General features: G+C 39.7%; 1 protein-coding gene across 1 annotated transcript in view; it reads left to right on the plus strand.

Moving 5' to 3' along the window:
• LOC139739633 (cleavage stimulation factor subunit 3-like) overlaps window positions 1-14,097 on the plus strand; it is a 38,208-nt gene extending 24,111 nt beyond the window's left edge. Inside the window, exons 10-19 of the mRNA XM_071650243.1 lie at window positions 3,062-3,178; window positions 5,090-5,164; window positions 5,625-5,768; window positions 6,440-6,542; window positions 7,332-7,401; window positions 8,531-8,627; window positions 9,897-9,995; window positions 10,588-10,756; window positions 11,299-11,454; window positions 13,377-14,097. Of these exons, the coding sequence (XP_071506344.1) occupies window positions 3,062-3,178; window positions 5,090-5,164; window positions 5,625-5,768; window positions 6,440-6,542; window positions 7,332-7,401; window positions 8,531-8,627; window positions 9,897-9,995; window positions 10,588-10,756; window positions 11,299-11,454; window positions 13,377-13,573 (1,227 nt within the window). The 3' untranslated portion in view covers window positions 13,574-14,097. The remainder of the gene's footprint in view (window positions 1-3,061; window positions 3,179-5,089; window positions 5,165-5,624; window positions 5,769-6,439; window positions 6,543-7,331; window positions 7,402-8,530; window positions 8,628-9,896; window positions 9,996-10,587; window positions 10,757-11,298; window positions 11,455-13,376) is intronic.
• The last annotated feature ends 2,329 nt before the right edge of the window (window positions 14,098-16,426 follow it).

Consider the following 16,426-nt stretch of genomic DNA (forward strand, 5'->3'; position numbering starts at 1 on the left):
TGCAACATTTGTTATCAGTAATTAAGATGCGCCATTTTCTAAGAAAAACGATACCAAGAATTATCGTCAATTTTGGTCGAGTAGTTTTTGTTTTATGCTAAAAATCATACTGTGGAAGGAAGCCCAAACGCCGTGCTTATCTACCGATGAATGCTACGGTGGGGCTGGATTCACGAGTAGGTCTAGGCCTATAAAGCAGGCGAGTCGCCGTAGTATACTATTAGTACAGACACGCAGTGGTGGTGGGGCTATCGTGAAATAGGCCCCACCGCAGTGCGCGTGCACCGTACCCGTGCGTTTATAGCAAGCAAGGGTAGGTCCTCCTAGGGTTTAGGGTTAGGTACATGTAGGGTTGTATTTATGGTTAAATTGGCCGTTAAATTAGTCGAGGGCCATATTATGAAGTCATTTTCGCCGCATTCACGAGTATTCACTGTGGAAGGCAGCCCCACCGCCGTGCTTACCTACACCGAGATGAACGCCACACGGTGGGGCTGAAACAGGCGAGTCGCCGTATAGTATTGCTATTACAGACACGCAGTGATGGGGCCTATTTCACGAGTTTGCCGAAAATAATGGATATCCAAGCGTACCACAGTTGCAATCTGTATTATTGGCAGTATTAAATCCGATACAGTTCATTAAATATTCTTTTGTCTAAAGGCTTAGCCAATGACAATAGTGCAGCGCAGCACCTGCTATGCGCTCGCTAGCTCGCTACCCCGCCAGCGCTAGCCAGCCAGTGCAGCCGCCGGCGCGGCCGGCTGTCGCTGCGCTGCGCTAGCATAGCCTTGCGCAGCTCGCTGGCTACGGCTAGACTGGTCGTGAACGACTCCGTTCTTAGACGTCATCACAATTTAGAAGTGATAGTGCGCCGCATGCGGCGAAAGTATAGCAAGTTTTCCAAAACCGAGGAAATTACATCCATTATGTTAACAAATATAGAACAAAATTCAGAACAGTAAAAAAACCCGCACAACCATAGAATTACTTAGAATTTAACATTTAATAGTATTACATCATTGAGAAAAAAATGCCTAAACCATTTTATTAGGTCTTTAAGAACCATGTGCTCTTTAGTATGGTGGCCCTTAGCCCCGGAGGCCGCGCCGCCAGGCGCGGTCCTGGCGGCTTCCCCGCAGTTTCGCTTATGTTATAGTTCAAGTATTCTGTGCGCTTGTGCAAGTGATTGTGAATTCTGTGAACATCGGTGAGCTGCTTATAAGACATCATTTTGTGCATCACAAGCAATGAAATGCATCAAACAGTCGCCGATGATAGTCATTTAGGTTTCATCGACCCATGTAAGTATTCCTAGTAGTTTCTGTCGAAAAATTAAGGAAATATAGCGCCGCAAAGGCACCCGTTTGTTCAACATGAAGATCTTTTATGGGAGCACGGCGCAGCCGCCACACGCGTGTGGCGGCTGTCGCAGTTAGGTGGCCCTGTGAACTCCGAATGTTTTCCTTTTTATACCCCCGCCAAACGAAGTTTGAAGGGGGTATATAGGAATCAGCGGACGGTCGGGCGGTCGGGCGGTCGGGCGGTCGGGCGGTCGGTCGGGCGGGCGGTCGGGCGGTCGGTCGGGCGGTCGGTCCGTTGCAAATCTTGCGTCGCGAACTACTTCCTCAGTTTTCAACCGATTCCCATAAAACTTGGCACAGATGTGTGCCTTGGGTTGTAGATGTGCAAGACATATTTTTTGACAGTACCCAAAAGTACGTTGCCATGGTAACGGCATATTATGGGCAAAAATGGGTACAAATCTTGCGTCGCGAACTCCTCCCACAGTTTTTGATCAATTTTTATGAAATTAGGTACAGATGTTTATCTGAATATGTTAATGTGCAAGACACATATTTCCGCAGTGGCAAAAAGTGCGTTGCCATGGTAACGGCATGTTATTGGTAAAATATAGGGCAAAATGCTTCATGGCAAAACTGCTTCATCAGTGTTCTTCCAATTCTCATGGAATTCATATTGAATGTTTGTCTTAGGATATAGGTCAGCATGACACATTTCTTGACAGTGACAAAAAGTATGTTGCCATGGTAACAGCTCACATATTATGAGCCAAAATGATGGAAAATTTTGTGTTGCAAACTACTTCCTCAGTTTTTGCCCAATTTCCATGAAACTTGGTACAGATGTGTGCCTTTGGTTGTAGATGTGCAAGACGCATTTTTTGACAGTACCCGAAAGTATGTTGCCATGGTAACGGCATATTAATGGCAGAAGATCAAGGAAAGATCTTGCGGATTTAACTACTTCCTCAGTTTTTTGACCAAAGCTTATGAAATGTGGCACACACCTTGATCTTGGTGGGAAGATGTGGAAGACATATTTTTCGGACGTGTCGGAAGCTGCGTTGCCATGGTAAGGGCATATAAATGGCAGAAGATCAAGGAAAGATCTTGCGGATTGAACTACTTTCTCTGTATTCGACTGAAGCTCATGAAATGTGGCACACACATTGGTCTTGGTGGGAAGATGTGCAAGACATATTTTTTGGACGTGTCGGAAGCTGCGTTACCATGGTAACGGCATATTAATGGCGGAAGATCAAGGAAAGATCTTGTGGATTGAACTACTTCCTCAGTTTTTGACAAAAGCTTATGAAATGTGGCACACACAATAGTCTTGGTGGGAAGATGTGCAAGACATATTTTTCGGACGTGTCGGAAGCTGCGTTGCCATGGTAACGGCATTTAAATGGCAGAAGATCAAGGAAAGATCATTCCTTGGGTAAGACTGTCGTCACGGGGCGGGGGTATTAATCACCTTCAGTGATATTTCTAGTTTAAACATATAGAAGATTGCTTGATGGTTATTTCATCCTGTGTACAATGCATGCTCTGTGTTCATCACAAGCAGTATAGTGACATGTGTATGATTTGAATACTCACAAAATGGCATGTCCGTGACATCACACTTTGCCTTCATGCTGTGATTGATTGATTGATTGATTGATTGATTGATTGATTGATTGATTGATTGATTGATTGATTGATTGATTGATTGATTGATTGATTGATGGATTGATTGATTGATTGATTGACAGGACATGAACAGTGGCAAGGTGTACAGTGACGAGGCAGCAGCTGTGTACGAGAGAGGCATCTCAACCCTCATGAAGAAAAACTTTCTCATCTACTTCGCTTATGCTGACTTTGAGGAGGTAGGTTTCACTGAGAATTCAACTTTTAAAGTATTTAAATTTTGTCCGTACCTTTCTTTGAAAATGTTTTTACAGACAACCAGAGAGCTTGCCTAAAATACTGAAAAGGTGGATATTTTTGCACAACTAATTTTTCATGCATGGTTGGGTAAGAAGAGTTTCGCAGGTTTTTAATTCTGCGAAATCAAGACATCAACTACTGAAACATATGGCAAGCAAAAATATTCATGTGCTTTTATTTTTGCGCTAGTTTCTAGTTGCGCAAAATGCGCGAATTACAATACCACGAAATTTCCACTTTTACAGTAGCCATGAGTGATGACGGTATGCTAGAATCCAAGTCCTAGAACTGTAATTTATTCTAGAAGAAAGATGACTTTAGTTTAACACATAGTTTGTTCATCCATAGTAAAATTGTATCTGTGTACTTGATTGTGTTATTAAGCTGGCCAAATACATTGTAGTGTGTAATGATTTTTGTGAATGAAAATATATTTTGCCCAGTAAATATAAACATGTATATGTTGCTGGCGTCATAATTTCTTGCGATTGTGTAACAGGACCGGTGCTTGAGATTATTTTCTTGTTCAGACTGTATTTGAATGGTTTGTGTTGAGGTGGATTTTAGATATTATTCTCTTAAACATAACATTATATATGTATTGGACTATCTGTGTCTTGTTTGAGTGTTGGCGATTGTATGGTTTTCAAGCTCTCCCAAATCGACCATACACAAGTCAAAAAATTTGCCAATTTAAAGAAAAATTTTACCATGTGGGAATGTAGACATGTGTTAAGTCTGTCGTGTAAGTTGAAATTCACACAAGTCGAAGGATTTTCTCTGGTCCGTATGGACTCAACGTAGGCAAGGTCGACTGTATGTGATCCTGCACCGGCTGATATGATATGACTGTGCCTGTGTGATGAATTTGCGTAGGTAAATGACATGCTGGTCTCTCTCATCTGTGTCTGACTTGACATGCCTACTTGAAACTTTTAGGAGAGTGTCAATAATCACTGTGGATGTGTTTAACCCTAACCAGGCTGGGCTTTTTTTGGTGTTCTGTAGCCGGGGAGGGGTTGACCCCCCCGAGATCTTGGCCGTCGATCGCGCAATCGCCATGAAATTTGGCACGTGCATTACCTGTGGCGTATTCTACCAAGCTATACGAAAAGAAATGGAAATTTTCGTTATAATAATTAATTATGCTAATATATGCATAAAATCATGCATTTTGCTCTAAATCAGAAATTAAAGCTCCTAGAATCCTAATTTTTGGTGAAAACATTCTTTGTAGCATTCCTAAAAATGTACTTGAAAAAAAAAATTTGGTATCAAAATCAATTTCGTATGTATTTTATTGTTTTATGAATTTCTTATGTATTTCCCTGTTTTTTCGACCTTTTGTTTCATCGGTTTTTTTCCGCAAAATTTATGACAGAACCTATTTCAAGCATAATTATGCTAAGATTAATAAGTTTCAGTCTATAAAAGTGTAAATAATAATATCTTTATGAATAAGAAGAGAAAACTGCACTTGCATAGACTTTATACATAAAATCACGTTTTTGAGCCATTTTCGGTCTGACAGGCATGTATAAAATGTCATGCAGCGTCGTAACGGTATGCGCGATTTTTTGCGAAAATGGTGTCAAAAGATGCGCGAGACTTCAACGTAAAAAGTCAGCGAACGGCGCGGTCAAAGAATTTCACGCGGCAGAGTATTCGCGAAAAATGTCGAGGGGGGGGTTGATTCAACCCCCCCCCCCCCCCCCCCCCCCGGCCTTTTTAGGGTTAGAGAGCTCAGTGCCATACATCATTTCACAGTATGGATGTTTGTACTGATTTGCTGACTTCTGCTGAGCTAACTTCTTGAATTCATTTCATTCCTCTGTTTCTGGGTACTGCAGGGAAGGATGAAATACGAGAAAGTCCACAACATCTACACCAGGCTCCTTGGACACGAGGACATCAACCCTACACTGGTAAGGGAGATTTTCTCCTCCCTCTCCCTCCTCATTGTATACACAGTGTTTACACAGTGTTTACACCGTGTCTGTGAGACCCATACCAATAGCACTTTACACACAGTATTGATAAAATAACACTGATTGACCACATATGCATGATGACATCAATAACGTTTTAGTACCCGATACCATGAGGGTCATCACAGTGTAGTACATTTTTCTTAATTAATTAACAGTTTGTTTTTAACATCATCAACACTATAGCAATGTTATGTTTGGTCACATGATGTTATGTAGTCCAATCACCTAAGAGGATTTCATTAATGAGGAATATAATGTTGGTTATAATTTATCCATGCAGTTCTGTAGTGTTAGATATAAGATTATTACAGATCGATTCAATGAACATATTTAATCAGTGGTAAATGGATTAAAGAATACTTCATGAAAATCTCACCCCCCATGCTCCGTGAAGGTGTATGTCCAGTACATGAAGTTTGCCCGAAGAGCAGAAGGCATCAAGGCAGCGAGGGCAGTGTTCAAAAAGGCCAGAGAAGATTCAAGATCCAAGTACCACGTCTTTGTGGCAGCAGCTCTCATGGAGTACTACTGTAGCAAGGTGAGTCTCGCAAATCATTTCACACTCTTACATGTCTACGATTTGTCTTTGTGCTTTATTAGATAATAATGTACTTCTATGACATGAGACTAGGTAAAGTTACCAAAGACTTTTTTTTTCTCTGTATCTTTCTGTATTTATTGAAACATACATGTATATACATTGTAAACGTACCTTAAATTACAGTACAAAATCATGGGGCATACATGTACATGTACAACCATACATTTTGTGATTTCGAACACGTAGGCCTATACACCTACCAAGACTTGGTGATAGCACTTCATCAATAAGAATTATCTTATTTGTTAATTTCTCTCTCTCTAAAAATAAAGTGATCCTGGAGGTAGATGCAGAAATCACTGAGGATTAAAACTGAACTCGATTAAGTCATGTGGTACAACTTTCATGCATTTTAACTTGATGTACTGTCTATTGATGAATGATTTTTTTTTTAAATGATGTCAAAAGTGTGAACATATCTCTAGTTACTACAAGCTGTGTTTCAGTGGCATGTTCCTTTTCATGATAGGGGTCAACACAATGTGTTACTTCTGAGTATATCAGTCAGTCTCCTATTTTTATTTTTTTTTTATGTGTAGCACTCTATATGTAGTCAGTAAGAGGTCGGAACTTTGGGCATTTATCAATTTTTTGTGGTTATCAAATAGGACTCTCAAGTAGCCTTCAAGATCTTTGAGCTTGGGCTGAAGAAGTACGGAGATGTACCCGAGTACATCCTGGCTTACGTAGACTATCTCTCTCATCTCAATGGTGAGTTGTTCCAGCCTTCATGGTTTCTTTGATTTCAGAGTTCTTCCATGATACATGTAATTCACCGTTATATATTTTTCTTTTTCTTCCTCTTCTCAGTAGAACAAAGATGCATGAAAGGTCTCGCTTCTCATGCTTGTTACCATTTCTCCTTCTGTTGTAAACATCAAAGTATGCAGTACAGCAACATCTGTAAATTATGTTTTGTGTTTGCAACGTTTTTAGTAAGCAGTTTACATTTTTCATATGTTTTAATCAGTAAACGTTATTGAAATGCATGTTGGTGACATAGATTCACAAAATTCATTAGTTGAAACATGAAAACACAGGAGACCTTTTCATTAGAATTTAAAATACTCATATCTCTCTGACTACTGATTTTCTTCTTTCAAGTTAGACAAGTTTTACTTTCTTGGCTGTGCTTTTGCCTGTTTAACATTGAATTAACTGTCAGGGAATTTCAGTTGTGCATTGTCTGGTTGAAGCTGATTGTGAGTTTATTTGGACATTAAATGAAAAACACAATTAGTGAAATGCATCATTGATATTTCCTTCTCTCTCTTTCTGTGTCCCTCTCTATTGTGTTGTTAATGTTTAAAGAAATATGTTCCCTATTCAGTATAAAAGCTGCAGTGATTTATTAGAATTTTCAGCTTTGTTCTTTTTCAAAACAAATCAATCGTGAGACATTTTATGATTTCTAGTTCCCCATGTGTTTGGCAACACAATTGCTCATTGTGTTTTAATGTTCTGTCTCTTTTTGGATATATTTTTTCTCTCTTTTTTCAGAGGACAACAACACGAGAGTGTTGTTTGAGAGAGTGCTGACATCAGGCAGTCTACCACCGGAACAGTCAGGGTGAGTTACCAAGCAGACATAGATCCTCTATAGAGGTACGCACTGCATTCTTTACGGTATTAGTCTCTGCAGTTTGATGGTTCACCTTGTGGCCAGAAAAAACAAACAAACAAACAAACAAACAAAATCTCACTGAGATAAGCCTAATAAGCCTAATGTTGTAGTCAACTCGGAAGTAAGAATTGTACAATTAAATGAAGACTCAAAAAGTAAGAAACTGAGAAGACAGAAAGTTAGCAGGTACAAATGTAACTCGTCATGTCCTTTGTCGAGATGGGTGTGAGTACATTGGATGTCATCTGTTGGAGATCCGGTTAATAGGGATCGTACAGTTATGGTTGAGACCTAATTTCAGGTTTCTAACATTTTTTGGTGAGATAATGAGAAACCTCTTATAAAATATGAAAGAGCATGTAATTCTATGAGGAATTCAACATTTATTTGATGAAAATTGGTTTTGAAATGGCTGGGATATCAAAAAAGAGCGATTGTAATAAAGTGTGGGACCCACACTTTATTAAGATTGCTTTATTTTTCTTTGTTTTTGGATGTTTCAGTCATTCCAAACCCAAATTTCGTCAAATAAACTTTGAATTCCTCTTAAAATGGTATGTTCTGTACTATATCATAAGTGTTTACTTGGTATCTCAAAAAAAAATTAAAAGCCCAATTCTCATCTTCACCAAAACTGTACCATCCCTTTAATGATGTGTAAGTAATTCTGTAAATTTCTCTCTAGTGACTGATATTATGCAAGTCTCATCCAAGATGATATATCTCACTGTCTAGAAATACAGTTTAGCTTTTATGGGAAAAATCAAACAGTAGATGACCAGCAACCCATACTATCAATACAAGAGAAAATTGGTGATATACCTCGATAGTAAGCACTCACCTTCAGATAGGGGAAATGGAGTCAGACCTTATGGTTGTTTGGTGATAGATATTGTGTTGACTTCTTTCTGTCCAAATCTGTACGTGAAGTGCATTTTGTCTCGCACTGCTTGCAGTTGTAGACGAATGTACGCAGTGCATAATTGACCTTGTGCATTGTTACAAAGTCTGCTGCCTCTTTTAAATCTTGGAGCTGTCATTTTGAGACTATGGTTTCACTTTTTGCATCTTTCAGAGAAATCTGGCTGAGGTTTGAGGATTTTGAATCGACGTGCGGAGATCTTGCCAGCATTGTGAAAGTAGAAAAGAGGAGACAGACAATATTCAAGACAGTGAGTCGGATTGCCTACATTATTTGAGAAGGCTGGTAGGGGAAAGGAAACATTTCCTACATTCTAGAACTGCCAATTCATGTGGGTGTTTTTGGTATGATTAATATTTAGTATGTTTTGTTGAAATAAAGAAAAAAGTGTTTTTCAAAGTTCAGATTTTTTTTCTCTACTCTTGATTTGTAGTATGCACACTTTTTGTCAGTTGTTGAACCAAAATATAACCTCTTGCCTAAAATAAAAATATCAGTGCTGCCAAGTCATGTCAAGGCTGTAGAACACAAAACCTCTTTGGAATCTGTGAAATCTCCCTAATTTTAATGTATGAATGTTAGCAGCCCTGTGTATACATGATGTCTGCAATGGGGTCCTGTTATGGTTTTGTTTTCTCACATCATTGGAAGTTTACTAGTCTTTCACATTATCATGTAATATGGCAAAGATAAGTGTTACTACTTGAAAAGTTTGCTTTAGACAAACCATTTTAGTGGCATGACAGCACTAGCCAGTCACGTATGTGAAGGACAGGGTGTGGTTGATTTCAGGACCATGTTGAAAAGTCATGTGTGTCACTGTAAGACTTCCTTGTGCATCCCTTCACCCACATACTCCTAGTGCAAAGTAAGTGTCCCTAATGTACCCTCCATTCCACCACCACGAATGGATGATGATTTGGTTCAATTGGCAGCGTGTCTGCCTCCCAGTCCAAATAACCTTGCTTCAATTCTCGCGTCTAGCTGAGCAATGCTATATGTAATGATACTGTCCCCTCTAGTAAAAGCCAAAGCACTCTGATCCCACCCTATTCAATCATTGCAAAGACCAGGGTGCTAATGCTGTAAAGTGATCCAACTACCTGCCCACACGATGTGCAAATGATGCTGACCGCTCATGGTTCATCCCAGGTGACTAGCAATAGTCAGTAAATGATATCAAGCAGGGACATTGTGCCGTATGAAGAAGAAGAAGAAGACCACCACTAACATCCCCCCCCCCAAAAAAAAAAAAAAAGTCGTGCAAAACAATAACAGCAGCTGCAGTTAGAGACTGTACTGACAACAAGGAATTATGTGCAATGCAGACATTTCTTCATAGAAATGATGGTTATGGTTAATGTTATGGATTTTGTTGTAGAACTTCTACTTGACACAGTATATCAGAGGTTGCCAAGTGAAGTCTTGTCTAGAGACATACTGATGATAGCATGAAGACAGATGAGACTTATGTTGATAGAGTGTTTGACGTGGCCGTTTTTACCCTCCCTTTGTTCAGGACTACAAGGACAAAGAGACCAGTCTCTTAGTGGACAGATATCGCTACCTCGACCTCTTCCCATGCACGGGACCTGAACTCAAAGCACTGGGATACAAGGTGGGTGTCCGTTGCTTCTTGAATTTTTGTTTGTTTGTTGTGTAATTATCTCTGAAAGTGTACTGTAAGCAGAAAGACAGAATTTCAATGATTTCAGTATGTTTTGTTAAACAAAAAGCAAAGGTAAAATTCAAGCTCAAAATCATTGTTGGTGTAGTAGTTTGTTAATGTTACAAAAGCGGTATGTGAAGTCGTCATTGCAAGAGATTGTGAAATAAGTATTGATCGTCATTTAAAAATTTGAATGGAATGGAGCTTGTAGTAATGAAGGTAGATGTGTTTGAAAGCAGTCATCTCATTTTGAATGTCTGTGTGTGATATCAATGCAACATGCAGGGGTTTTTTTCGCTCATTTCTGGATCATAAAGTTTGATTTTTAAGTATGGTCACAATAAAGTCATAAATATCGTAGCTCAGTAGATGAAATGGATGAAATCGTCCATGATGTTTGGTCATAAAGCTAGAAAGTTCCCCCCCCAAAAAAATGGATCTGATATGCTTCCGTGAGCAAGCGGTTTTTATATTAGTAGAACTGTGTTTACCCCTCATTTACCCGCTGATTTCGTTGTATCTGTGATGTGTGTCTTGGTAGGACTTGAGGCAGTACCAGACAGTCCTACCCGTGGCTCTGAACCCAGCCAACCCAGACATGAGCCAGGGAGCCGAGGAGAGGAAGGAAGCATCAGGGGAGACCAGCAAAGAGGAGATCTGTAGACCTGCCCTGGACCAGATGCTACCATTCAGACCAAGGGTGTCGCCTAGTGAGTTATTTGGACATTCTCCCTAGCCAAACCAGCTGCACGTCCCTGGTGTAGCTTACTGCGAAAATACTGAGGTTTATTTTATGAGACTGCTACTCTCCCAGTAATCTTTGTTTTTTTCAAGGTGTCAAAGGTCATACCATGAAATACCTGGCATACACACACATTTGCTCATTACTTTTACAAGGAAGCTTTTCATAAAGTTGATTGAATGCTAATGAACATTCAGGTGTATGTTCACAGTTTGTGTATTTTTGTGTACATGATAAGGTGCATGATGTGCTAGCATGCATTGCTGTTTTTGGTTATATAGAATTGAAATGAATAGATAGAGATGCAGATAATTTTTTGTAATTCTCTGATGAACCAACAAAACCAGGGAGCTGACATCTAATAGACTTCTTATGAGAATTTTAAAGAGAACTAGATGATGCCTCCATAAGAACAGTTTGTAAGCATCATTTTTTTTTTCTGTGCCAGTCAACCATCTGACAAAACAAGAGAGGGTATCTCATATTTGTTTCTTTCCTAATCCACCCCAGTGCCTGGAGCCCACCCAGTACCTGGTGGAGACTTCCCCCTCCCCCTGGCTGCCTCCATGGTCCTCACTAGGCTACCCCCACCTGACAGCTTCCAGGGACCCTTTGTCAGGGTCGATGATCTTATGAGACTGATTGCTGAGTGTAAAATTCCAGATCGTAAGTTGAACACAATTTCCTTTCTTTTTTTAAAACTTTTTATATTAACATATACAATATTGAAGGACAAGAGTGAGGGTTCAATGATAACATAAAAATGCTTTATTGTCTCGCCCACCGGAGGTGAAGGCGAGACTAAGGGATCCAAATGGCGTCCGTCCGTCGTCCGTCCGTCGTCCGTCCGTAGTCCGTCCGTCGTCCGTCCGTCTGTCGTCCGTCCGTCGTCCGTCGTCCGTCCGTCGTCCGTCACAAATGTTAAAGTTTACCTGCAAGACTCTCTTATGATGCATAACTTGGCATCTGTTACAGCAATGGCAGCCACACTTGGGATCTGTTACAGCAATGGCAGCCACACTTGGGTGATAGAAGCACTAGGGGTATCTTCATGTTATGGTGTTGTCAGAGGTCATGTGATGATGTCAAAGGTCATTTGAGGTCATATATTAAAGAGTATGTGCAAGACTCTCTTTTCTATGTTAAAGTTTACCTGCAAGACTCTCTTTTGACAAATAACTTCACAGAAGTTGCTTGGATTACAACCTAACTTGGGTCATAGATGCACTGGGGGTACCTTCATGTTATGGTGCCGTTGGAGGTCACAGGATAAGGTCAAAGGTCATTTGAGGTCAAACGTTAAAGTTTACTTGCAAGACTCTCTTATCACATGTAACTCGACACATGTTGCTACAATGGCAATCAAACTTGGGGGATGGATGCACTGGGGGTACCTTCATGTTATGGTGCCGTAAGAGGTCACATGATAAGGTCAAAGGTCATTTGAGGTCATACGTTAAAGTTTACTTGCAAGACTCTCTTATCACACGTAACTCAGCACATGTTGCTACAATGGCAATCAAACTTGGGTGATGGTAGATGTCTCTTGGAAAGTTGAAGGTAACCACAAGGTCAAAGGTTACAGACAGGGGTCAACGAACTTTTAGGGCCCAATGTAAAGTTTTTAGGGCGCATTTCGTTTAGGGCTCGTAACTTTTGATCCCTTTGTCCGTTTGTCCGTTTGTGACCAGACTTGGATGGAAGATGTCCCTTGGGGAGGTGAAGGTCGTCACAAGGTCAAAGGTCACAGACAGGGGTCAACAAACTTTTAGGGCCCAATGTTATGTTTTTAGGGCGCGTTTTGATTGTGGCTCATAACTTTTGATCCCTATGTCTGTTTGTGACCAAACTTGGACGGTAGATGTCCCCTGGGAAGTTAAAGGTCATCACAAGGTCAAAGGTCACAGAAAGGGGTCAACAAATTTTTAGGGCCCAATGTTAAGTTTTTATGGCGCGTTTCGATTATGGCTCATTACTTTTGATCCTTTGTCCGTTTGTGACCAAACTTGGATGGTGAATGTCCCTTAGGGTTTTGAAGGTCACCACAAGGTCAAAGGTCATAAGCAGGTCAATCAACTTGTGGGAGTTATAAAAAATATTAATTCCTTGTACGCGAATGGGCGAGACACAATTCGGCGATTGCCTTGTGTTGCTCTACCATTCTTTACATTTCTTTACTTATAATGTAGATAATAATTTGAATTGTGGAGAGATATGGAAATATAATTTTTTGCTGGGTATTAAAGGAAACCAAAGCCTAAAATTTCACTTTTCTAGCATAATGAAAGAGCACTTGACTAACCGCTCTCAGAAAGCAGGGGGAATAATAGCTACCCTTAACATATGTCAGTATCAAGTTGATGGAATGTGTAATTTTCATGAAAAATGAATTTTGTATTTGGTGATATCAGTGCCTTACATTATTTTATATTTGAAATCATGTAAAGCCACGTTTGTCAGCTTTGCGACTCTACACAATTCTTCTGTTGATAACAATGTTGTTAGTGTTTTAAAGGGGAATGATGGAGAGAGAGATGTTTGAATGAGAAGTAATAGACATGTTTGCAATGCACTGCCTTTGATTACAGCGTCACAGGAGCCAGCTAAGGTGCCCAACGGACTAGAACAGGATGAGTCTCAGGGAGAAGGGGATGGCTCTGGGAAGCGCAAGCGTGCCGCCACGGCCAAGGCGGGCGATAACGAAGACTCCGACGATGAGGATTCTTCCCAGCATGCACCCCGGCACGACATCTATCGCAGCCGACAGCAGAAGCGAGTGAGATAGGCGGGACTTGTGCTCATGCTGGACAGCAATCTTTGGACATGGTGAACTGAATTCCAGTTGAAAAATGCTAGTCATCATCTGCTATGCCTTGGATGTGTTGCTTCTAATGACAGCACCCAGCATACGACAAACAGGATTCATCACTATATTTGATTTTCCTTGTGAGGAGTGGCTGTCCAAACATATACCAAGGAAAATTGGCCAAAGTTCAAAGCAATTTTGGATACATTATCTACTAGATTCCCATGAGCTTCAGCTATATATTGTCTTTTATGTGGCAAGGTAGAAATGATACCTGATAATGCTACATTGGAATTTTTGCATTGCTGAAAAGGGCAGAATTTGATATTAGATGTGACATTTACCATTGCAAGTTTTGTCAATGAATTTTAATTTTACACACTGTACATGTAGGGAGACATCAAATTTGTCATACCATTTCCAAGTCAAGTTGTTCCATACTTGTCCTCTTCTTTGATGGCCAGGAGTGGCTCACAAATTTCAATCTGTGATTAGATATATTTTCCCTGCTGCAAGCACACCTAGAAAGATATGTATCATTGCTCCAATTCCTCTTGGTTTCCACCTTCCCTTGGGGGAGAATGGCAAGAGAGAGTGCTTTTCATCCACCTGAAAACAAAGTGACTAAAATTCAGAGTCGTTTAAGTCAATATCACTGTCTGGAAGGAGAACGTTTCATTAAGCAATCGTCGTGTCAAGGATAGAAGAATACAATGTCAAATGTTGTGTGAGTTGTTGAGAGAGATACTGCTTTACTTGAACAAGAAATCAGTCAAGAAACAGAAAGTCACTTCCAAGAGGATTCAGTTTTTAGTGATTTCTCAATGATGTCAAATTCCAGATATTTTCATGATGTGTGCACAAAAATATGGAGTCACATGAAATTGGGCACCTTAATGTTGTCAAGATGTGGGCATATCCTGCAAAGCAGGTAACTTATGCTGATATTCCTTTGTGTATTGGAAGAGAACTAAAAGCATGTATTCTTTACATAGTGAGTAAAGTATACATCCATTTAGTGAGTCTACTTGGGGTATTTATGGTGGTACAATCAGAGGCATGCATGCTAGGGTCAGAGGCCCATTTAGTAAGGATGTTGTCAGTTATTGCAAGTTGCAATAATCATGGTTGCTACCGGAACGATTGGTATTCTCAAGGCATTTTTTGGGGGGTGGGGGGGAGGGGGGTGAATGATGTTTTGTTTTGTTTTGTTTTCATCTTACCGTTTTAACTGCAGACCAATAGCAGCTTATGATGATTGCACATCAGCTTTTGGATTACGCCCCAAGAGAGTTGGATTTTTTTTGCCATAAGGCAGAAGTAACGATGCACGGTATACTGCCCTCTGTTGACAAAGGGATTAAGTTGGTGCAGTCGGAATCAACTCCTTCCACACTCCACATTCCTTATCACACTGACAATGAATTGAAGATTGAAAGTTACTTAGTCACCTCACTTGTTACAAATGGATCCAGTTGAGTAAAACTGTAACAGTATTTTCAAATTCACTGTTTATGTCACAGGGAGGATAAAGGAAGGGTAAAAGTTATTTTTTTCTCTTTCTGTAAACAGTGCTATATGGTATGCACATTAAAGTCATGATGTTGTTGTTTTATACAATCTACTCAATTTAATGTTGATTAGCAATTGATGAAATTGTCTGTTCATGCAATCTGTGCACTGTCCTCCTAATGATAACAAGGGGAAGAGAGGTCACTCGAATTTCCATCTTTGATTACGAATTTCATTTCAGCGGAACAGTAGAATCCTTGTTGAAGAGCAATTATGTATCTTCGAATGCATCGCTGAAATATTCATGATAGAGAAATCAAAATTGATATTGGACCATAGACGCTTCTTGATGTGAGATCAGTGATGATATCGTGCTAATTGCCAAGGCTAGAGGGCGCCATTTACTACCAGTCTGTCAGGAAGGTAGAGACGTGTAAAGACACAATCAACTGGTGATTTGTTTCTGTGTGTTCCTGTGTACATAAAACAACTATGTATGTTTTTTACATAATAAAAGGAGAAAAAAAAAGAAGAGAGACATCTTTCTCTGCTTTTCATTGTTTTGTCATTGATTTTCACATTTCTTTTTCTTTTTCTAATCATGAATGCCAACTGCAGTACATAATATATTCTTGAATTTAGCTATCAAAAGTACAATTGCACACCATGCAAGTCAACTTTACTGGGCAGAAATGTCAGATTCGTTACTTTTATCAAAATTTCACATAAGACAAGAAAAAAAGTGGAATTTAGATAACGTTTGTGTTTTTGACAAACAAACTGTACATGTATTAATCTTGTATTTGCCACAACCATCATCAAAATGAGCAAAGGTGAAGGTGTCATGGATTCAAAACTCTCCCTGTGATTATTGCACTAAACTACATCATGAGAAACTTGCTTGAGTGATAATTAGGTGATCCGAGTATCCTCTCGGATCACCTTCTGTATCTGTACGGATTCTTTCTTCTTCTTCTTCTTTCTTTATTTCTCCCCAAAAGTTGTGCAGAGGTTAGCTCAGAAAGTGTTATGCCTATCAAGTTCAAACTTATACCATGTATGTATCGTGTCACAAAGACGGCAATCGAACTAAAATCAAAGTGATCAGTCGACCGTGACGTCACTATGACGTCATTATATGAAAACACATTCTCAATTATATCTCATTAATGGAATGGAGTTTTTCAATGAAATTTACGTCACATATATTTCAAGTCAAACGCATTCTACTCATATTCTAAAAAATTCATCTATATCTTAAAACGTGCGCGTACGCGCGCGTTGAAATATTTGTATGCTCAAATCGAGCTCAAAATTTTT

Source organism: Diadema antillarum, unplaced genomic scaffold (genome assembly GCF_040938485.1).
Source record: "Diadema antillarum isolate AM-2024a unplaced genomic scaffold, OU_Dant_1.0 seq00000809_RagTag, whole genome shotgun sequence".
Taxonomy (NCBI): domain Eukaryota; kingdom Metazoa; phylum Echinodermata; class Echinoidea; order Diadematoida; family Diadematidae; genus Diadema; species Diadema antillarum.